Source organism: Gracilinanus agilis, chromosome 3 (assembly GCF_016433145.1).
Source record: "Gracilinanus agilis isolate LMUSP501 chromosome 3, AgileGrace, whole genome shotgun sequence".
Classification (NCBI taxonomy): domain Eukaryota; kingdom Metazoa; phylum Chordata; class Mammalia; order Didelphimorphia; family Didelphidae; genus Gracilinanus; species Gracilinanus agilis.
Window position 1 is genome coordinate 480,818,036 of NC_058132.1, and position 24,779 is coordinate 480,842,814.

The window sequence follows — 24,779 nt, forward strand, 5'->3', positions numbered from 1 at the left end:
AACTCCATTAACAGTTGAGTTTAGTTTTCTCATTTATAAAATGGATTTCTGTAAAGGACCTCTTAGCCCTCTCCCAAATTCTAAATCCTATGCTACATTTTATTCACTTTCTAGAACTTTCTGTAGATGTTCACTGACAGTTCATTTAAATTAGTTTTGGGAAAGTGAATTTTCAAGTTCTAGAGAAGACAGATAATGGGGAAGAGGATTTAAGTGCTTAAAATCCATTAAATGTAAATTTTAAGAAGGACTATCTATTTTGCATCAAGTAAATCATGTCATCCTAAACAGATTCTTCCAAAAAAATAATATTTTGACATTTCAGCATTTGTAAAAAAATACTTCTAATGCAGAAAATTATGCTATCAAAACCTACATAAACAAGTTGAAAATATGGGCTTCATGTCAGCGTAATGGTTCCACATCTGTACTTCACATCCCCATTTGCAGATCAGCAAAGTTGTAGAAGCTTTCAACATCTCCAGAAGCTGCTACTTTATTTTCTGACACAAACATCTATTTTAAATTTAAAAGAAACAAAAATATTAATAATCAACCAACATGAAATATTAGCATCCTATTTACCATTGAATCTAGTAAAAAAAAATCTGCTGCTTTCTTAAATACAATCATAAAATTAATCCAACACAACACCCAAACATTCAAGTCTCCTATAATTGAGACAGTATGTTTTCAACAGTTGCAAATTAAATGTTAATGTTTTTTAAAGTGCTTCTATGATGAAAATCATCATTAAATAAAATTAGAACATTTCTAAAAGCACTCTTGAAATGTCATGATTTGTTCTAAGCTGTTACAGGTTTTGGTCTATATATAAAAGGCCTTGTGCTCAAAATCTAAGCTATTAAATTATTTGTTCATGGGTCACAAAGCTAATATAAAGTAGGACTCAAACTCAGATCACATCAGGTATAAAGAAAAATAAATATAAATGTTAAATAGGAGAATTTTAAATTTATCTTTAGTGTTTTATTAATGCTTCAAATAAAATTTATACTACAATTATTTCTCAACGAATTCCCTTACTTTCTCAGAACAAGGGAAAGAAAAACAGTTCAACAAAACAAATTAGTAAATGCAATATATATGCACATTTTTCAGGAAATTAAAAAAATCTAACAAGATGGCAACCAATCATAGTATTATTAATTTTCATGAATCTCTAAACCGGTGAAAAATTAAAAGTATAGATTATTTTAAAAGATGTAAGCAACAAATAGAGTTAGGCTAAGAAAATGTAACTTTGCAGAAGCGTTTGGGGGATTTACTTTAATAAATAGGTGGGTGGCTTGTATTTAGCAAAGTCGATAAGGTGCTGTCTTATGTGTCAGGAATATTAGATATAGAGTCAAAAGGACCTATATATATTCTGGGATCTGTTCTTGTGACCTTGAGCAAGTCATTTAACTTAACCTTTCTGGTTTCATTTTATTTATCTGTAAATTGAGAGTTGAGCTAAAATGATCTGGGGTCCCATCCCACTTTAAATTATTTGTCAAAATGTAAAAGCTATTTAAAAAATGTCAATAATGGTGTTTCTAAAATGCCTGATGGTACTTGAAAATAGTTTGTTCTTTATTCAAGAAAATGTTTCAAATCTAAAATCCGGCATGGAAAAAGATAATGAGTAATGGGCTTGGCACCAAAACACCTGCATTTTGGTCCTGGATCTTCCTCTTATTAATATTTAAAAACCATCATTTTGAAAAGGGGTCCAAAATCTTCACCAGAAGGAGTTCAGGACACCCACAAAAAGTTAAGAGTTCCTGTTTATGGTCTGATTCTTCACCCTAACATTCAACTCTCTCCATCACAGATTACTTTCAATATCAATTAATACAATTACAAAATACAAAAATACAATTTTCCTATTTTGATGGAACATATCATAATTAGTCTTGCATTTTTTCTCAAAATAATTCAGATCATATTCTCCCTCACTTACTAGAAAAGTCTTATTTATCCTCCAAGCCCAATTAAGATTCCATTTCTTTCATGAAGCTTTGCAAGACAACTATAGTTGTTCATGCTTACCTTTCCTCCCTTAACAATAATACCCTTTTCTTATTGTAGCATACCAAATATTTTAGCTTTGGATTTTGCTACCATTTATTGTTCCTTTGCTGGAGAATATGCTCTGTCCCCAGAATAATAGTCTTACATTTCTCCTGTAAGAGAAGTCCTTGGCACATAACTAAATTTTCAATAAGTATCTGATGAACTGAATCTATTATTAATTTACTTCTAGAATAATTTATTTATAGATAATACAAAGGCAAATTTCAGTTTGGCTGCTTTCCAATGATCAAAATTCCAAATTAGGGAAATTTGAATTAACTCTTAAGTTTTTGCTTATCTCGAGTAATATTAATATCACTTACTTTAAGGAAAATTATTTGAGCAAAAATTTTAACTGAACAACACAATGTAAGCTTATTTTTATTTTGTACAATTTTCAAGAGACATTGTGAGGTAGCTGATAGAAAGCTGGTTTTTAGTTAGGAAGACTTGGGTTCAAGTCCCACTTTTAAGTCATAATGTCTGTGTTATCCCTTGGCAAGTCATTTAATCTTGTAGTTCTCTGGGAAGAACTCAAAGACTCTTAAGTTGCAGACCAGGAGGTAGCTTGTCCTAAGGGAAACAGTTTACTCACAGCCAGGGAGTTCCCTATTCCAAACATTTCAGGGACAGACCTTCCCTATCTTCCTACAATCTGATATAGTTTCTTACCTTGGTCCCATTGAATACGTCATTTATGATGAGTTGGCACCCTTCTACTGCACCATCTCCATTGAACTCCAAAGCAATAACAGGACCTACAAGAAAACGAAAGAACTATTTTATTAATGAAAAGTACTTAATATATACTCTAGAATTTGCTTTTCTTCTCTTCTCCAAGAGAAATATGCAGCAGATGGTTATGACTTATTATATGTCTACCTTCAAATGTTTAATGAAAAATTGCATGCAAAGTGATTTGCAACCATGAATGCCTTTATAAATATTATCTATTATTATTACTACCTTTATGGTAGGTAGGAAAATATGGCAAAACAACTTCCATGATGTGGTTGAACTAGTGGTAGATTAAATAATCCTAAACTTTGATTTGTGGGAGATGTAAAAATGCCTATATATCTCTAGTAAAATCAGATAATATAGAAGACATCATGAAAAAAAGAATGGTAGAGACTTTCCCATAATTCACAGAAAAACACAAAAGATTAGAAACAAATAGCATTTATGGCTTTCATGTCTACTATTTACCAATGGAATACAAGTAACTATCACAAATCTGAAGCTTTGACACAATAAAACAAATTTAAACTCATAGGCCTGGCAGGAAGGAATGACTGAAACACAGGGAATGTAAAGATTTTGTTCAGGATTCAGATCCCGGGTCTACTTAAGCCTATGTGACATTCCCTGGTCCACTCCCCTACCCTTCCTCTCTTTTTAAAGAAAATCCTTACCTTCTGTCTTAGTATCAATTCTAAGACAGAAGAGGAGCAAGAGCAAGGAAAGTGTCTGAGGTCAGATATGCACCCAACCCAGGTCCTTCTGACTCCAGGCCTGCAGCTCTATCCACTATGCAACTAGCTGCTCCCCCTCTGGGCCTTTTTTTCTTCATTTATAAAATGAGGAGGTTCCACTATATAGTTCCAAAAGTCTCTTTCAGCTTTAAATTTATGATATAAATATGAAAGAATGGGAAAGCTGCAGTCTTGGGAAGCAGATAATCCTGAATAGAATCACAATAAAGAGCATGTGGGTGAAGATAAAAGGAGAAAAAAATAATTATCTTTCTGTATTATAAGGTCCATGAGGGCAAGGTTCTTGCATTATTTGATATGCTTCTTACTCTCATTAATATATTATAATAAAATAATATTTAATATGCCTCTTACTCTCATTGCTTAGTACAGTAATATACACATAGTAGGCACTTAGTAGAAAATTGTTATCATTGTAGGAGCATATTAAAACCAATACAGCCAAAGATGATATGATTGATATTTTTATAATACAGATTACAAAGCTGCTACAAAAACAGAAACACTATAGCAATAGCTGACTTCAACTCTTCAAATAATCTGTTCAAAGTCTCATGCTGCTAGAAGTATATATTCTTATATATATATTCTGATATATTCTTCACCTGGCCTTGCTGAAATTTTCATCTCCTGCAACAATTTTTCCTAACTCTAAAAGGTAAAATTGCTTAAGTAGGATGTGAGAGGCTAAAAAAAATAATAAAATAAATATTGGCACTGCAATCATAGATTATCCCAATGGTAAAGAAAAAAAGGGAGATGTCCAAAACCAATAACCTCCTTCAGAAATTCCTACTGTGGCCTACACAGATAGGGAGCTCTCTGATAGCTTGGGTTTTAAAAGGGCCAAGTATAAAAGACACCAAACTAAGGGCTAGCAGCTAGCACAGTGATTTGGACAAATGGGAATACTAAAAAAATGGCATGGACCTGTAAGAAATGTGCCAGGAAGGTTAAAGTGTAGAATAAGCTGAAGCTTTTGAAACATTTTAATGACATCAAAAACAGCTTATTTAGTTACATTAAGAACAAGAAGGAAGGCCCATTCTAACTCAAGGTGTGAAACATAAAGAGATGATAAAAATACTCCAATCCTCTTTTTTCCTTCTTCTTCTTCTTCTTTTTTTTAAACCAAGAAGAATAATCTTCACAATGGGAAGGTCAGGTAAATATAAGTTTAAAAGAAAATGAATTCTAGGTAAGAAGAAAAATAATAAATTATAGCATATGTGACTATGAAGCTATTATGTGTACTCTATAAAGAATTATGAAGAAATGTAGTGGTGTCACAAGACAAGGAACAATACAAGATAAAAGGTAGATTTTAGAAGCTAGAACTTCTAACCTAATTGCTATCAACCCCAAGAAAATTATTAAACATTCTCTGGTGGTGATCACTAGAAACATATATTATTAGTTCACTAAGAACAAGTCATGCTACCCTAAACTAATATCTCATTTCCTTTTTTGAAAGGTTTATTAGGTAGATCAGATCAAGGAACAAAATAAAATGCATTGTAGTTTGATTTCTGGAAAGAATGTGACAATGCTGCAGACAACTAGAGTCATGTGGGATAGCCAACAGTATCGATAAGTGCAATTACATCTGTTTGAATGACTTTCCCCCAAGGAGTCCTAATGAGTGGGCCACTATCAACCCAGGTATCTAGTGGAGAGTGGCAGGACTCTAGTCTCAGCTTTCCTGTTTGAAATTTTAATTAATAATTTGGGTGGAGATAAACAGAGCAAACCTATCACAGTCAAAGATGACAGAGGGGGCAGCTGGGTAGCTCAGTGGATTGAGAGCCAAGCCTAGAGACAGGAGGTCCTAGGTTCAAATCTAGTCTCAGATATTTCCCAGCTGTGTGACCCTGGGCAAGTCACTTAACCCCCATTGCCTACCCTTACCACTCTTCTGCCTTGGAGCCAATACACGGTATTGACTCCAAGACAGAAGGTAAGGGTTTAAAAAAAAAAAAGATGACAGAAACTTGAGAGAGAAAGCTAATATATCAGATGATGAATTGGATATAATTAAAATGTAAATTCCTCTGATTAGATTTATTTTTTAAACTATCTTATTTTCATTGCTAACTTTTGTGCTTAATATCAATTCTGAATATACTTTTCTATCTAGAGAGACAATTCTTACAATAAAAGATTTTTAAAAAGAAAAAAGTTTAGCAAAACTAACAAACACATGGCCTGTGTCTGACAGCATATGTAACCTACCTCTGCAATGAGGGGGGGGGGGGGCTATTTTTTCTTAATCCTTCTCTCTTCTGCTTAGATTTTTTTTAAAATCCACTAGAAGAGAACAAAATGGAGAAAACCTGACTTAATAGCACTTAATATAAATGGCTTAGGGGTTTTTGTTGACAATCTAGGTTAATAATGTAAATATTGTCTTCTCTCACCATAAAAAAAAAACTAAAGCAATTTTGTGCAACATTAATGGAAATATGTCATCAAAAATGAAAGAGACAAAAAACAAGAACAATAATTCACTAATCTGCCTACATATAACATATTCTTTTTCAGCATTATGTACCACATTTTTAAAGGGCTTTGGATAAATCAGAGGAAATCTAAAGAAAGGCCACATGATAAATATCTGTTATGTAGAAGAGAGATCAGAAAATAAGAACCAACGAGGAGAAGGCAGAGCAAGATAGATTTTGACTCTCTCATGATTAGACAGCCCATTTCATTATTGGACATCTCATATAATAAACTATCAAGCAAAGGCTGGCAGGTTAGATTAAATGATCTTCCAACTTTAGGTCTATGATTCTATGACTAAATCACTTTAATTTCTATCTATAGCCAGATAACCATAAAAATGTGTTCATTTCCAAGAAGGAGGAAAAAGTTTTGTTTGTTTGTTTGTTTTTTTTAATCAAAACTATTACAATCAGCTCTTAATTATCCAAGAGTAATTTAGTTCTGTCAGTCCTGTGCCTCTAATCCCCTTAATATCCAGTCCTGCTATGGCCCACCAATAACAAAACCAAGCCAAAGGGTAATTGATAATAGGTACCAAAAAGGTAACGATTATCTGAAAGTATATCTCCAAGCCTCATCTTGGACAGCTTTCCAAAGCCATGTACATTTTTTTAGTCTTCACCACAAATAATAAAAGATGACTGTGCTTAAAATTCTACTACAAAGGCCTAGTTATATTTTCTATTGCAATTTCAGTATTTTATAAGTTCATTTGGGTTTCAAATTGAACTTGTCATGACCAGTGTCAAATTTTTAGCCGGAGCCTAATCATGACTGGACCAAACAAAATATGTTATTTAATTCAACATACATTTTTATGAACACTCACTATGTGCCAACCATTGCAATAGGCACTGTGAGACATAACAACAACATACCAGATGCAATTTCTGCCCGCAAGGAGTTCATAACCTTGTTAGGAAGACAAGCTTTATACATATGAAATGATTAGGGAACAATGCAAAACAGAATGCAATTGACCACTAAACTATAAGAAGTACCAAAGCACAGGCTACAGACAAAAGCCATGTACAGCCTGGATAAAAATAGTTAACAGTGTGCAAATTTATCAATATTAGCTTCTCTGGAGGGGAAGGTAGAAATGGACATTTAATATAGAGAGAGAAGAGTTAGAAAAGGCTATAAACCTACAAATACATATGAAGAATAATCAATTTTATATATATTTCACATGAAGTATACCTTTTATAAAGCTATGAGTAGAATACAACTTTCCAGTAACTATCCCAGGGAGCTTAGCTTCTTATGTTACAATTTAAAAATACTATATATAAAAGTATAATTTTGCATCATGGGATAAGCTGTTCATTGTTATTGTCTAGTCATGCCCCACTCTTTGTGACCCCCCACTTGGGGTTTTCTTGGCAAAGATACTAGACTGGTTTGCCCCTTCCTTCTCCATCTCATTTTTCAGATGAGGAAACTAAGGTAAAAACAGGGGTAAGCAACTTGTCTAGGGTCACACAGCTAGTAAGTGTCTGAGGCTACATTTTAACTCAAGCCCAGTGCTCTACCCGCTGTAATATTTAGCTGCCCACATGTGAGAACATTATTCGAATCCCCTCCCTCCTAGAAGTTTGAGTGATTTTGCCGAGAAAGACAACAAAAGTGTCACCAGAGCATAGTAAGTGATAAAAGAGCCAAAAGATATAAAATGCATAATTATGGAAAGAGAAAAGAAGGCTAGGAAAAGAAATCAACCTAGTTTTTGATCTGAAAAAACTGCAGAGGATGTGACAATCCAGATAATCTTTTAAGGAATGAAGAAAAGAACAGTGAGCTGGGAAAGGGAAGGCACTCTAAATAAAAGCTTTATCATGAGAAAATCTCATAGTGGAGTGTTTGCCCCATCAAATGAAAATGTGAGCATGGTTTTGATGTTTGTATAATAAATAAATATTGAGTTAAAAGGAAGAGGTTGGTTGTGAATTGAGGGTTTTCAGTACCACTGAGAGTGGGAGGAAATTTGAATTGATAGAGAAATAGAGTATGATTTTAATAAGCATCCCTACAGGGTAATACAGTAAATGCTTTCAAAGACAGCCAGAAATTTCTCACTAAAATTTCCTGTTTACTATGAAGAAGGGGGGGGAAGGGAGATTTTAATACTAGAAGCTCTTTTAGAGTTATCTAGGTCCTCAAAATTCATATAAATAAATCTGATATCTTCATGAACAGAATACAATAGCCTTTTTATAATTTTTTTTACTAACAAAGCTAATTGTCAGCATATGAAGAAAAATATTTCAATAATCACTATTATTTCATAAGCAAATGAGAAAGCTTTATGGTTGCTTATAATCCTCAAGAGACAAATTATTATATTATTATTTTGCAATTTTAACTATCAAATGATTACTGAAGTTTTCTCTTCATTTTAAAAAAGCTGTTTCATCTCAGAATTAAAAGGATCACTGGCTATGTTTTTGATAGCAGATAAATTTTCTGTAAAAGTACCTTAATGTCTAAAATATTTGATGAAGGCAAAGAAAAAAATACCTTAAAGTATAATGTTATTGAATCACCTTGATGCCTTAAAGTGATTCTTATTTATCTTTGTGTGCCTACTTATATTAAAGTATTAAAAATGAACTTCAAACATTTACCATTACCTTCTCTAAGAGAATCAAAATTATAATCACTTTCCAACCAAAAAAGCTGCTAGTATATAATAAATTTAACTTTTATTTTTAATAGACAAGAAAGAACTCTTTACTGATGTTAGTTGTTCTTGACCCAGCTTTCTGTGGGAAATCAAACCACCAACTTGCTAGAGCAAAAATCAAAATGCATACAAACTAGGATAAAAGTAAGGGGAAAAAGGTAGCACACAATTAAAATAACTACAACCCAACTTGTTTAAACAAGCTATTGCCTAAAAATGGGGAAGATATGGCAAAACTGGTTACCAGTCCAAGTTATTCTAATTAGTTCAACTACTATAATTTAATTTCTATATTTAAAAAAACCCAAAACACAAGTCTAGAACCTACAATAACTTCTTTGCAAAGTGGAGAGACAAGGTACTGTTATAAGATAATGGGAGCACAAGGTCCTCTGATGGTATGAGGAGTTGAAACTGAGTGAATGTGGGAATCCCTAGGTGTAGCACTAAATTGTGGCGGTGAACACTAAGGACCCCACAGGAATATCTGTGAAGAAACTAATACACCCAATTTCAATATAACAATGTTCAGGATAAGTGATCAAGTGAAGAGGCTGTGGGTCAGATCACACAGCTCCTTTGACTGCTTATCCTGGCTCCAAAATGTGGATAAACACTAGTTGATTGTGACTTAACTTCAGTTGGATAATCCCTCTTCCTTCAGATAACCAAGGATATGTTTGATGATCCTTAGGATAAAAATGACACCCACCTAAGTAAGTTTCAAGATTTAATGATAACAGACTTAGGGAAAGGGAAACAGGGAACTGAAAAAAAGTAGTATAAAGGAAATTCTTGGCTAAAGCTACAGATGATCAGGTGATATCAAATTGAAGGTAGTCAGGGTTTGAGATTAAGAGTTGAAGAGGTTTGTCTCTCTCAGTTGCAACCTGGCCAGGCCAGGCTGCTTTAACCTGAACCAGGTTGTTAGATGGTATTGATGTTGCTTCTTCTTTGATAATTAATTAATTAGGATGTATACTATAGATTCACACAGGATTGGAAACTAAGGTATTGATCAGTATTGGCTGCTGGTATCCTAAATTGACTTTTGGCCTACCCAACCAAAACCTCCCACCAAAGCCCTTCTCCAAATTATGACCCCCTTCCCTTTGGTCCAAAATCCTGCTATTTATAGTCTTCCCAGCAACTGACTTTTGCCCTTCCTGGCTCATGGCAAGCTTGGTTGATTCTAAGTTCCAAACCGCTAAATGTCAATCATTCTGCTCTCCATTTTGCATAGCAGAAATGATATTACAGCATCCAAGAACAACACTGATCAAGAATATATTTGAGAGAAAAAGACCTATTTGTACAAAAAAAATTTACTGCAGCTCTTTTTGTGGTGGCAAAGAATTGAAAATTGAGGCAGTATCTATTGATTGGGGAATGGCTAAACAGACTGTGGTATGATTGTGATAGAATGCTATTGTGCTATAAGAAATGACTAGCAGGTGATTTCAGAAATATCTGGAAAAACTTACATGAACTGGTGCAAAGTGAAGTGAGCAGAATCAGAACACTGTATACAGTGACAGCAATATTTTTTGATGAACTGTGAATGACCTAGCAATGCAGATCTAAGAAATCCCAAAAACTCATGATGAAAAATGCCATCTGCTCTCTGAGAAAGAACTCAAAGAGATTGAATACAGACTGAAACATACTATATTTCACTTTCTTCTTTTTTTCATTTGAAATCTCTCCCACAAAATGACTAATGTGGGAAAGTACTTTACATAATTACACATGTAAGATTTTATCACATTGCTTACTGTCTCAAGTTGGGGTGAGAGGTGGAGCAGGAGTGAAGGAGCAAGGAGGGAGATAATTTGGAACTCAAAATTTTGAAGAAAATGAATATTAAAAATTGTTTTTACATGTAACTGAGGGGAAATAAAATATTATTAAAAAAGATTTGTCTGTAGAAATTTTACAGATAAAGATGGTAGAAGATTGTGAGCAATATCACTTAATACAACAGTGGCAGGAAGAACAAGTTCGCACAAAACTTGGTAAGAAACTGTGGTAAGAGTTATCTATTATTTTTTTATTATTGCCACTTTAATTGTGAGGAAAGTCCCCTACCCAGCTGAGACTTTCCTTATGATATGCTAAATCAGCTGAGACTCCCAATTATTCTGATTAAGATAAAGAAATGGAACTGAAAAAAAAGAATGTTCAAAGACTACCCCTTCTTAATGTTTATTGATAAACTAGATCTGATGTGATCTTCCTTATTTTTGACCTGTAAATCTTAAAAGTGTATCTGTGATAGATAAATTCTTATTTCTCCTTTTGATGGTTGTAAATTTCTTTTTTCCTTTTTTACAATTATAAATCCAACCTGGTTCTGTTTCCTTTTTTTCCTTCTCTGATGTAACTGGAAGCTATATAAGCTTTAGGAAATCTCTGTTCATTGCTCAGAGTTAATTAAGAGCTCTGGAACTATGTGAAGCACATAATAAACTTGGGTTTTACCTCCTAGATCTATGTTGGTGAGTTTCTATTAGCAGTAGTACCTATCAAGGAATCAATGGATATTTCTATATCAAGACTCAAATTTAAAAAGTCATTCTGAGGACATTTAAGGATGAAATGAAAGACAACAAACAGAAAAAAAAATGGGAAAGATTTGTAAAGATTTTTTAGAAAGGTTGTTTTTTTTATTTGGTTTGGTTTTAAACCATTAAAGCCACATGGTGGCTCCTACATCCTTGATCATAATCCTAAATGTTCATATGGAGAAAGTGAAAATGGTACTTATTTTAGATCAGTCAAAATTCAGAACATTCCAGTAACTAAAGCTCCAGACTAAAATACAATGATACCCTTATGAGCCAGGAAAAAAGGCAATAAAAATTTTTTAAGATTTTTAAAGTATACAATTAAAATTTTAAAAAATGAAACAACCTAATCATCTCTACTACTACATTCACCAATTCCTACTACATCATATCCTCTGAGTGTAATGGTCCCCCAAATTGTTGACTTTACACCACTAAAATAGTCAAAACAATTCTCAATTCAAAAGAAGCCTAGCATAAAACTAGGTTGGAAAAATTTAATACAAAATCATAAAAACAAAATAATTGAACTATCTAAAAGGTACAATTCTTACAGTAGCGATATCCGTTCAGAACAGATTGAAAACCACTGAGATGACCAGGGCATAGTGCCAGGATTCTGTCACTCACGGTACAGATTAATGTCTCCAATTCTAACTCTAATCCTTGTCACAGATCTAGGTGATATGTAATGAGGTAGCTAAGAGGGCATAAAGTCTCTTGAATTCAATTGGCTCTAGGGCCTGACTTCCTATAGGCTAGCCCTTACCCATTCAATATTCTCTAGTCCAAGAACCAAAACCTTTCCCTCCCTGGGAGTTCTATTAGGGGCATAAAAGCAAAATTTAGGCTCTATGAAAGTCCCATACCTCAGTGTGCTGAATGAAGACTTTCCCCTTTGAAAATTACCATGGTAAAGTAAAGGATTCCAGATGAATTTCTTCCTGATGAATTTTTGTTTACCATGATTATAAAAAGAAAGTTTCAACTCCCCTAAGATGATTAAAAAGTCTACCTTCTCCCAATAATTCCACTTGTGGGGTTCCAAATCCTGAACTATTCTAGAGGAAATAAAATATTTCAATTAAGGGGAATTTGAACTATTCACACAAGTTATAGAGGGCCCCCTGAGGGAACAGAAACTTCAAGGCCTAGGTGACACTGCCTGGAAGATGATTTATATATAAAAGGGTTGGAAAGGGTTAATTGGAAATGTCTAAAAAATTCATCACCATGGGTAAGGAATATCTCCATCCAAGAAATTGCTGAACCAAAGAGTCCTCCCATTTCTTGAAGTACTGCTGATTTATTAAAGATACAACCTTTGGGAATTGGGCACACCCAACCCCAATATTCAGGAGTGTGTAGTCACTAAAGTTGTCAATAAAGTTGGAGTGCTCTCTTAATCCTTGCTAATAAGGAGTGGTAGAAGATGAATGAGGTGATAGGAGAGTAATGAAAGGGATGGCTGAGTTTAGGGAAGGAATGGACAAAGTAGTAAATTGGATGGTAGGGAATAGGTGGGGTATTCAGGAGTGGCAGCCTAAACAGACTAGATACTCAGGCTAGAGATAGAGGATACTGGAGGGAAACAGGCTGAAACCCTTCCAGGCAGGAAAGGTATCTCTATAGACACAAGGAGTAGGGCCAGTCAGAAATGCTTTAAATCTGCCTTGAAGGCTTTTCTTGTCAGTTTCTCAAGTCCCTCCAGAGGGGAGTCCAAGAGCTCCTCCCTGTCAGTGAAACTGATGGGTTCAGGAGGAAGTCTTGGGCAACGACTTCCTCCCAAGATGGATGCCTCCAGTTCCCTCAAGAAATAAGGAAAATAATTCCTTCCCTCTTCAACCCTTGCCTAATCTTCAACACAATAATTCACCAGAGGGTTTGAATAGGTAACAAGGGGATTTATTAATATTCAGGGTTAGTCAGAAGGGTTTGGGGTTTCTGACAGCCGCTAGGGAGAAACTCAAAATAGGGGAGGGTCACAGGAGTGGGTTGGACTGAGAGAGAACCTGTTCTCTCAGCCAGGGAAAATTTGGCTGCTTTTAAAGTAGAGTGTATACTAAATCAATAAAATAAGAGACATATGATTCAAAGGTGTTTTACTTGCCTATAGGGAAACTAAACCCAAAAAGTATAATCACTATAACCCAAAAGCTACCCTTCCTCCCAGAGCCCACAGGGAAAACACAGGAAAGGTAACAGGGGTATAATATGGAGAAAGTCAGGGAGAGGACCAGAAAAATTAGCTAGGTTCAAATTGTCCAGAGACAAAGCACAGGCCAAAAGCAAAGCCAAAACCCAAAGGCAGAGCTTCGGTTGGATCTTCCGCTCTCTTCAAGCCTCAGGATCCAACTGAACTTCTGTCAGGATTCTAAGGTTTCTAGCTGCCAGAAGTTTTCAGTTAACTTTTGCAAAGGCAAAAGCTTCTGGTGCATCTTTGCATTACAGTCTGCTCATTTGTCTTTCAAAAATTTGCAGCTTGCAACATTTTCTGATTGCTAAGATCTAAGGGGTTACGTTACTACTCTTATTCTAAGCTAAATTCTAACTAAGCTCTTGTCCTTATCTAAGTTTTGCAAAAGAAAAGGGTTGCTTACTCTTAAACTATGCTAAGACTAATCTAAGCTAAAACTAAGACGGGTTATGGGAAAGGCATAGGAAAGGAATGGGGATTTCAGTTTTGCAAAAAAACTTTGAACAGAAAGGAAAAGCAAATTAAATGCAAATATTCACAAACAGTCCTAAAGCTAACATTTGCTAACTGAAACAAAGTAATAAATTCTATCTATGTATCTATCTAATTTTATGAACAACAAAAGTATCAACTAAGAAAATTTCTGCAATCTAAGCTACTAAATTCTAACTCACTTTCTAAAGTTAGTATATGAATATGTTAGTACACTTATGCCTATGTTAGAAACGTTAGTAAGAATAAGTAAGACTAAATTATTTGTAAGTCCTTTGGTTAGACTTGTGGAAAATATAAGTAAAGGAATGGGGTCACCAGGGATTTTATAAATAAACTAAGTGGTTTGTGGGTACACACACTGGGATTTATGAGAGACTAGACCTGGACATGAAGACCTGAACAACCAAGCTGCTCCTAACTGACAAAGGTCAGTTAGTCAACTGTCACCCTGGGCCAGAGGCTTTGAATCCAACAGACAAGGTAACAGGATATAACTAGGTTTAATTATGAACAACTAAAAGGTGGGATAGGGATATCTACTCTAAAACCTTAAATCTAATGACATAACCTACAGGGAAAGGAAAGACTTATTTTTACACTAACTTAGTAATCTAAACTGACAGGGCCCAAGGAGCAGTGGAGTCTCTGGGTGTCTGCCTCAGACCTGGAACCTGCCAGGCTTGAGCAGCTCAGCTAGGGGCTTTGTGGCTTTGGGATTCTCACTGCAATCCACTGATGACCTCTGGATGCCAAGAGCCAAGGTGGTCTCAGGTACCAAGTAGGGAGGGTTTGCTTGAAACGCTGTCCACCAGATCTCAAACTTTCTCCTCTTCCTTGGCACAGGACTGTTGATTTTCTCCCTCTACCAGATGCCACCACTCAGGATCCCAGGGGAAAATCAGGAAGCAGGGCGTCCTTTGCTCTGAGATCTCCCAAGCTAGCAACAGTTTTTTGCCCACCACTAATGGAGTCCTCTCTCAGGGCACACACACTTCCTCCTCCTTCGTTCCATCCTGGAATTCCCAGCTCCAGCTCCTTCCTGCTAAATACATCTTAATACCTAATCAATAACTAATCTAATCTTCCTCACAACAGACTAGATTTAAGCTATGTACAATATTTACAAAGAAAGTTTAGAAAATTCTGTCCCTGTTCTAACTTATCAAATTAACTAAACTGACACTGTGTGTTAGTAAGCAAAATTTACGTATTTACATTTTTAAGAAATGTCAGGTGATTTGAGTAGAAGGTGTCTGTACCAAAGTAAGAGGAAAACTCTATGCTAAGGCAGACAAGCTTCTCTCTTAAGTGTAGGTTTGGTGTTTCACATGTAGATGTGAAGTTAGAAAAATGTTCTACGTGTTGTCTAGTGTGACCTACCTGTGTAATGAAGTGTTACATACTTACTTCACCGGAATTCTGCTGCAAAGTGTATATGATGCGTGGATGGAATCTAAAGTGTTGGATACAGTGAGAGTTCTGTTGGGTGTAAGTTATGTTCTTCAAATGCATGTGTCCAATGCTGATCCGATGCTCCTCTTCACAGTGTGATTTGTTGTCCCATACACCAATTGTATAAATGGTCACGGATGTCTTTGTAGTTGTCAAGTTTGCTGCCCCTGTGATGATCTGCAAAGTCAGCAACAGCTCACTTGTGTCGTTTGATGTTATCCCGCACTTGTCAACTTGCACTGGAACTGATGTTCTAGTATTGACTTGTGTCAGGAACAAAGTTCAAATATCCATGAAACATGATTAATTTTTCTTCTTCCTTTTTCTTTACAGTTTAATAAAGATGATTATAGGTAACAAAAGAGTTTGTGATAAAAGTTTTTGTGCTTTCATTTATTCAACAATGTCAGTTTCTAGGTCATGGATTGATTGCAAATCAAATGTTGTGTCTTCTTCTGTCGTTGATTCTTTTTCATTGTCATAATGGCTTATGGATGATTCTTCTAAGGTGTAATTGGGATTAGGATAATCATTTGGGTATAAAATTTGTTGTAATATCTGATTGTTCACTGATTCTTGGTCTAATTGTGGTTCTGATTCATGCTCTGATTGTTGTTCTGATTGCTGCTCTGGTTCTGATTCATGCTCTGATTGTTGTTCTGATTGCTGCTCTGGTTCTGTGGTCTCATGTATAGGGTATGGACTTTCTGAGGACTTATTTGATTGGTTGGTGCTAATTGATCTTTGTGCTGTATAATAACTGGGTCTTGTGGTTGTTGTTAGGACATGTCTTTTGCTGGCTTGACATGGGTGACATTAAGGTCCACTTTTTCCCATTAGAGCACTCATGGTGGATGGTAATGATGAGTACCAAAGGGTCTCAGAGGCTGTCACTATGGCTGCTCTGGTATATCTCTGATTGTCTTCTATGTATGATGATCCATCTATGAATAAGGTCAAATCGGGGTTTTCCATGGGCTTCTCGTCTAAATCTGCCCTTGTTTTTTGCATGAAGTTAAGTGCAAGCTCACAGATATGTAGACTTTTTCCCTCCAGAGGTAAATCTGGGATCAGAGTCGTAGGATTTAAGTTTCTTCACCGATGAAAAGTTATGTTTTCATTAGCCAACAAGATTGCTTGGCATTGTGATAGTCTTTGGGAGTGAACGCTTGTACTGTGGTGTTTCTTAAAGTAGATTCCACCTGGTGTGGGGAAAATACTTTCAGTTCACCCCCTAATACCAAGGAAGATCCTTTTCTAATCATGATGGCTACAGCAGCTATGGCTCTTAAACAGCTTGGCATTCCACAGATTACTGAATCTAATTTGGAGCTATAATAGGCAACTGGTCTTAGAGTATTCCCAAATGATTGAGTGAGAACACTAAAGGCTATCCCTTTATCCTCGTGGACGTAAAGGAGGAATGGTTTGTCATGATCAGGGATACCTAGGGCTGGAGCTGATAGAGTAAGTGATTTTAATTTCTCTATTGCATGGACATGGTCTTTTGATAGTTTTAACAGTTCTGGAACTTCCTTCCTGGTTAGCTCTATCAGAGGTTTAGTGATGAGAGCATAACCTGGAATCCAGTTTCTACAGAAGCTTTTTACTCCTATAATTGCTCTGAGCTGCCTCTTGGTCTTAGGCAAACTCAAATTTTGTATATCTTGTGTTCTCTTTTGGGAAATCCTTCTGGAGCCTTTTTCTAGGATGAATCCTAAATAATTTACTTTTTTCCATCACAAACTGAAGTTTCATTTTGGAAATTTTATGGTCCCTTTTGCCTAGCTCTTTTATTAAGTGTACACTATCTGTATAACAGACTTCGGCAGATGGTGACATTAGCAGGATGTCATCAACGTAATGTAACATTTTGCTGTTTTGGAAAGTGATCTACTCAAGGTCTCTGCAGGATTTGACAGAAGACCGAAGCTGAATCTGAAAAACCCTGGGGCAAAAGCAAAGCCAAAACCCAAAAGCAGAGCTTCAGTTGGACCTTCCGCTCTCTTCAAGCCTCAGGTTCCAACTGAACTTCTGTCAGGATTCTAAGGCTCCTAACTGCCAGAAGTTTTCAGTCAACTTTTGCAAGGGCCAAAGCTTCTGGTGCATCTTTGCATTACAAGTGTGATGATGAAGTTGTAATTTTATGCTATTCTCTAAATAGGGAAATGGCTGAAAACAGGAAACCAGTAGAAGGCAGTAAATCTATTGAGGATCTAAAGATCCATTTTGTAATCAATAGCAAATTGATCCCATGCAATATTTGTAATGTTCTGTTAAAGGTTTCTAATGGGAAAAAGTGGACCTTAATTTACAAAGTTTAAGCTCAAAATCTAAAATAAGGAACTCCTTCACATTTAGTTTATTATTCCCATTTAGGAATAATTTACCTTTATCCTATTTATCTTGCCTCATATATCTACAGACTTTGTATTCCTTGGCAAATCATTAACTGAAGTGCCCTGAACAAGTAAAGGTACAAATTGCAAAGAAGGTGTCAAGACATAGAAAACATTTCCTCATCTGAGAGCTCCCTATATACTAAGTAAATGACAAGTCCAGTAGTTTCTATTCTAATCCTATTTAGTAGCTAACAAAATGAGTAAAACATGAATATTCTACTGTAAGAAAAAAGGAATTACCATTTATATGAAAATTTTAGGATCTACAGTCAAAGAGAAGACTCATGATGGCTGAACTTAGAAATGGGCCAGATTCAACTGAGGATTGCTATACAGATTTGAAAACAGAAAAATGCCTTTCCAGGCCTTTCCACAGTGTGAATATTTCTTAAATGATAAAAACTTTACTACATCTAAAATTTGTGCAGTGAAAAAGAGGGTGAAATAAGGCCATTCTGTTTCTTTTAGCAGTATTTCATTTCCAACTTAATCTTAAGGTGGTTCTTACTTGGCATAAAAGAAGAATAACAGTACAAAAGTAGTATTTGCCAGTGTAAATGAATTCAACTGAGAGCTCTTGGAAGAGAAAATTATCTATTTCCCCATTTAGCTCTATTCCATTTGACACAGGAATGAGGCCACTTACCAAACTAAAGTAAATATAAGAAAAAATAAGAGCAAGTAGTTTATAAGAAGTTTATAGTTAAGTATAGTTTATAAAAGACAGAATATTCAAGAAGGTCAATTTGGGTTAAAATAATACTTGATTTTTGATCATTTCTTTTCAAGAATAGGTAAATTACTTAAAGATTGCACATATTTCTCTTTCACTGCACACATTTCTCAAACTATGGAATCTAAATATAATAAAATATGAAGCTAGAATTTAGATTTATTATTCCTATCAATTACACTCAACCAGAAAGGACAGTATTTACAACTTCTCCCACTTCAAGAAGTTAAACAGAAAATTGGGATATATTTAGGCCAAGCATATCCTAAAGCATAATATAGTTGACATGTTTACAGTTTCAAAAGCTTCAAGAGATATCACTTAAAAATATTTATATACATATTTTAAATCAAGTACCTACATATACATGGCATTATATAAAGTGAGAGAGGCATGACTTTTATCTTTACCTTTCTAAGAAAGGTTAAAGTGTATAGAAACAATTCAAAGATAAAAATCTGGAGACTATTCAATTTGAAATACCACTTTTTTAGGATATTCACAAACAAAAAGTATGAGGAAAGTAACCAGAATAAGTAATCTGAAAACTATTTTAGAAAACAAACAGCTGATAGAAATGGGTATAAAAATTGGACCAGACAGAACTAGACACAAGATTGTGGGCTTATGACTTAAAGGATTATCATCTGGAAGGAGAGATCATATCATGAGGCAGAATTAGTTATTTTTAGAAAAAAATTGCAACCAATTAGCAAGCGTTAATTAAGCACCTACTCTATGTTAGATATACATAATCCAATAAAGCTTTAAAATGTATTAAGATTTGGGGGACACCCTGTATATAAAAATAAAGATTAAATTCGAGATTTTATCTAGAGCACTGAGAGAGTTAAGTGACTTGCCCAGGATCATAGAGCTAGTTTATATCAGAGGTAGGATGTTTGAACCAACCCTGCCTTCCCACTCTGAGGACATCTCACTGTCCACTATGCCAAGTTTTTACATCAATGTATATACAAAATAATTGCAAGGTAAATGGAGGTAGAGGTAGGTTACTAGGAGTTTGGAGGAGAGAAATATGGAATTTCATGGGTACATCTACTGCCTAAGAAACATTCATTTGTGGGGATCGAACACACAAAGACTATTTTAGATATGCCAAGACAATATACATAAAATACAAAAAAATACTCAAATTTCATCTGTTATTAGTATTCTTACAGTTTTCACAACATAATTAAGCTCCCTCAAAGCAGGAACTCCTTTTGCCACTTCAAAGCATTTCAATATAACACATGTTGGTTGTTATTCATTGAGGTAAACATTGTAGTAAGGTATTTCATTTATTAATATTACAGAAAATGGGAAAATCATGGTCTCAGGAGAGTTAGCTTTCTGAAGGAAAAAGGATTTTACAAGCTTTGAACAATTATAAAGACATAATTTGGGAGAACTGAGAAAGGGAAGAATATTCCAGGCAAAAGCAAGAGTCCCACAGAATCAGAAATAAATCCAATGAGTAATGTATGTACATAAAACAATGGAAGTGGATTGTCCCCTACCAAATTCACCATAAGATGCCTTTGTGCATAATTAGATTTTTACATGTATCTTCTAACCCCACAGTTTTACCTTTTTCCAGTAAAGGAATGAAATCAGGTGCTCTTTCTTGGAAAACTCTCTGAGCATCCTCAGGTTTCATTAATACTTCCTTTGTCTGAACCAGCAAAAAACTTCTGCTAAGCATCTATTGAAAATAGAAATATTTAGATTTTTTAAATAGCTACCATTAGTAAGAAAAAACAAAAAACATAAAGACATATGAAATTATGAAGCATGAAACAAGTAGAACCAAAAGAACATTATATAGAGCAAAAGAAATAGTTTGATGAATGACTTGTGTGTCTACCTCAAGAGAAAGAACTGATAAATAGAAATAAGTGAAACATAGTTTCACATATATACATTTTTGTTGTCAAATTATGTCTTTTCTAATGGGGGGAGAGGAGGGAGGTAAGAGGCTACCTAGACATTTTAATGTAACAACTAACTAAATTTAAATTTAAAATAAAATAAGATACCAAATACTAATAAGTTGAAGACTAAACTGTGGTTTTCCTTTTATATATATATATATATATATATACATATACATATACATATACATATACATATACATATACATATACATACACACATATTTTTTTTTTAAAGCTTACCTTCTATAATGAGGAAATAGCATTTTAAAGTATAGATAGAGAAAAGTTGTGCAAAGCAGGATGGATGAGCGAAACATTCTGGGAGCCTAGGAACTCTGCAGGTGAGACTCAAGGGTCTGAGTTTGTTGGTTGCTGCCACTGGAGAGGAAGCAGGTGTTTTTGTACTCCTCAAAGGCCATCCTATCTACCATGTGGCCTGGAGCTTGGTTTGCAGTTTGGAAGGTGGACTTCCATTACATTGGAGACCCTTTTGAATTTACTGGCTGATTTTCATCTGGAACATCTGAGACCACCACTGGAGGGACAAGGACCCAAGGAGTGAGCTCCATCCTGCTTGGATCTAGTTAATGTTAGGGTTTTAATGTAGTAATCCATTTCCCTTGTTTCTGGTCCATAGTTAACCCCAGTTAAGGAAATCCCTGTTTACCCATCTCCCTAACTTCTTTACTTTAATAAATTATTGTTTCCTGCTTCTTGTCTGTTCTCCTTAACCCTAGAAGTACTTTAGTTAAGTTATATAAGGTTTTATTGCAATTCCCTAGCTGAGTGGAGTCTGGCTCACTACTTAACTGATTTAACTGCCATTTCTGCAAATAGGTGTTACTCATTTCCCAAGTCCTGTATTTGTGGGTGTGAAGGTGATTCCCCCATTGGTATTTGTTCTTAGTTATCCCTTGCCCAAGCAGTCCTCCTTTTCCCCTTTCTCTAAACCCCAGTGAAATCAGAGTTTTATAATACCCATAAAACTTCCATCTTGGGATCAATACTATTGTTTCTGAGGCAGAAATGTGGTAAAGGCTTAAGCAACTGACTTGCCCAGAGCCAAACAGCTAACCCAGAACCTCTCATACTCTACGCCTGATTCTCAATCCAATGAGTCACCTCAATGCCTCCTTTTAATATAATTTAATTATAAAGTATACACATTTTTTGTATTTGTTATGATTTTAATTGGGTGTTTGGATTATGAGCAATAATAATATCTCATATGAGTAAAATGATCAATTCAAAAGGAGATAATTATGATAAAGAGTTAATATTAACAACGATGGTTAAATATCTAGATATAGTGTGACTCAGTAGCCTCACTATGCTAGTCTCAGGTCAGGAAGACCTAGCTTGAATTCCACTGTTCACCCATACTAGCTGAGTGATCCTTGGTATATATCTTATGGATCTAAGGAACTCTCTAGAACTAAATTACAAAGATGGTGCTAATCTGCATTGATGGAGGAAGTTCCTCACCAAGAGCTCTATCAAGTCAGAAGTACCAAAAAAAAAGTTAATATTAACAGCTAATGAAGCAAAAGTGTTCCCCAAATTTCACAAATTTAAAAAGCTCATTTATATTTTGAGACATGGATCTAATACAAATTTTAACATCTTCCTAATATAAAAAAATGTACAAATTTTTTTGTTATTCTGAACTTGATAAAAACCAAAAATACCTAAAAATTTCTTTAAACAAAAACAAGAAAATGAATGTTGAAAATGTTGTATAGGAAATTGAATCTCATCACCCACAACTTGCTTTAAAAAAAAAAAGTAAATGCTAATTAACAGCATGTTAGTTCCAAAAGCTGTATAGTTATCTGTGCTATCTCACAATTCTCCTTCTAGTCTCTCCTGTGTATTTTAAAAATGTTTCATTGGTGCTCTTTTCTTTTGCATTGTTATCACTAGTATCTTCCAATAATTTTCAAAAGCATTCTCCACTCTATATATTTCATAAAGTTTCATAAAGTCCCAAAAGCAATAGTCTCTATTTCTTACTTCCCCATCCTCTCACTTTTCATCTTAGTATATTTACATGAGACAAATTATAGGCATTCAATACAAAATATTTGTCTAAAATCTAGTAAGACTTTATGAAATTATTTTTTGTTCATCAATTTTCCTTGGGTATTTGATGCCAGATATTTTGAGAATATTTTCCTTTTTTAAAAATTCAGATTTTTTTTCAAAGCTTAAGGGCATATCACCTTACAGTGCTGTCATCTTGGATTTGTGTAGTGCTTTTCTTCTAAATAGCTCAAAATATGTATATACCATTATTTATCCTGATATTTCTTTAAAGGAAATTGGGATAAGAATTAGTCTAATTTATAGGGGGGCTCTAAGGACACAGATTCTAACATGATTTTTCTAAGAATGTCTAGAGTCTTGTTCTTTCAAAGGACCATTCTACTACTCAGATGCCAAGGTGCCAGATGCCAATTCTACCAGTTTCCTAATTGTAAATATGGACAAACTGTTTTTTACATGCTGACCCTTGATTTTTCTATCTATAAAGCAGGGTTAATAATAATTCTCACTATAACTCCCTCAAAGGGTTGTTGTGAACAAAGTGTTCACAGATTTCTAGAAATAAGCTGATCAATACTATAAGAATAATCAACTGTGAAAGACTTAGCTATTCTGATTAAGACAATGATCGAAGCCATTTCCAAAGGATCCAAATGGAAAATGGTATTCACCTTCAGAGAAAGAACTAATGAACTTTGAGTGTAGACTGAAGCATACTTTTTAAACTTTATTTTTCTCATCGTTTTTTGTGTATGTGTGCGTGCTTTCATTTGCAACATGGTTAATATGGAAATACATTTTCACATGTGTAATTGGTGTCATATTGCTTACTTTCTGAAGGGGTGGGAGGGAGAGAATCTGGAAATCCACATTTTTTCAAATGATATTAAAAATGTTTACATATGCAATTGGGAAATATTATCTAGCTTCTGAGTTTCCTACTTAGTATAGTGCCTGGCACATATGGTACTTAATAAATATTTACTAACTAAGGTGGCTAGTCTCTGTATTTCTAAAATCTATTTCTAAAAGAAAGGCTTTCTTAAATAGCATCTTTCCTAGAAAGGTAGGAGAAAAAGGAAAAAAAGTTTCTTACCTCATCAATTAATTTCCTGGCATTTGCAGTAGTATAATCACCAGCAAATAACACAGCCAAACAGGATTCATCACTAATCTTCTGCCTCTGACCCCGGGTTATTGGAACAATGCTTCTACTGGCATCAGTAGAAATTCGTACAGCTTTGAGCTCTTCAAGAGTAGGTAAAGGAACATAGTCCTGAATCACTGCATCCTCTGGTAAGAGACTCCAATTGTTTTCTCCTGACAGAGGGGTAAAGTCATGGATGTTACTCCATGTGTTATTAAAGATGCTTAGTCCTGCATCTTTGAACTGAAAAGCTAGCTCAGGATAATAAAATTGAAAACAGCCAAACTTGATACTTGTTGAGGATTCAATAATGGGTTGTGTGGCACAACATAAGAAGACTTCTAGCTTTCTACAATCCCGAGTACGAAACTGCTGGCAAGCTACTACGCACTTGCAATCTCTGCAATTCCGGAAAAATACACTGCCTTTTACAGGTCCCAGAAAAATTCTGCAGTTTGTACAGTCATCAATAGTGATTGTAGCAGAGTGATCAAAGATGTAGATGTTGCAGGCTTCACAGTCTTGAATGACAAACTGCTGTCCTGCAACTTTCCCAGGTAAGCGACCTACTATTTCATCCTTCAAGCCATTAAACATATAGTCTTTTGGATCAATCTGGAGAAACAAAACAAATGAAAAGTGTGTCATTTGAAATATTATTGAAAAATGGGTGGGAAACCAATGTTTAGTTTCCTTCTTTTTGTTTTTTAAGTGTAGATCACATATAAAAACTAGATATACCAGTTCTAGGAACTCAAGTCTCTCAATTTCTCATTCCATAAGCCACCTTCTGATTTCACTTGCCTCCCTACATAGTCCAGACTCCACAGTCACAGGACTCACCCTTTACCCTTTGACTTTCCATTGTATCTATCTTGCTAATCTCCAGTGCTGATTAACTATCATTGTCCATTTCTTATCTACTTAGTAATAAGATTCATATGGGCAGGGTAGATTGTTTCTGTTTTGTCTTTGTATTCCCAGCACTCAGTCCAAGGCCTTTAAAAAAAACAACAAAAAACCCTCACCTTCCA

The 24,779-nt window shown here is 34.9% G+C and overlaps 1 protein-coding gene across 1 annotated transcript; it reads right to left on the reverse strand.

Moving 5' to 3' along the window:
* Positions 1–379: 379 nt before the first annotated feature.
* On the reverse strand, positions 380–24,354 carry RP2 (RP2 activator of ARL3 GTPase). The gene is made up of 4 exons (XM_044667002.1): positions 23,695–24,354; positions 20,206–20,320; positions 2,752–2,837; positions 380–516 (listed from the first exon to the last, which is right to left on the reverse strand). The coding sequence occupies exons 1-4, from the start codon at positions 24,340–24,342 to the stop codon at positions 433–435; spliced, it is 933 nt and encodes a 310-aa protein (XP_044522937.1). The 5' UTR covers positions 24,343–24,354; the 3' UTR covers positions 380–432.
* Positions 24,355–24,779: the final 425 nt, after the last annotated feature.

What these genes read in the sequence shown, in the direction of transcription:
- RP2 (XM_044667002.1), bottom strand. Translation starts at nt 24,342, where the DNA reads ATGTTTAATGGCTTGAAGGATGAAATAGTAGGTCGCTTACCTGGGAAA. An exon ending in CATTCCTTTACTGGAAAAAG is followed by an intron (nt 2,838 to 20,205) that starts GTAAAACTGTGG and finishes GTTTTCTTGTAG; the next exon opens with GTCCTGTTATTGCTTTGGAG. An exon ending in ACGTATTCAATGGGACCAAG is followed by an intron (nt 517 to 2,751) that starts GTAAGAAACTAT and finishes AATTTAAAATAG; the next exon opens with ATGTTTGTGTCAGAAAATAA.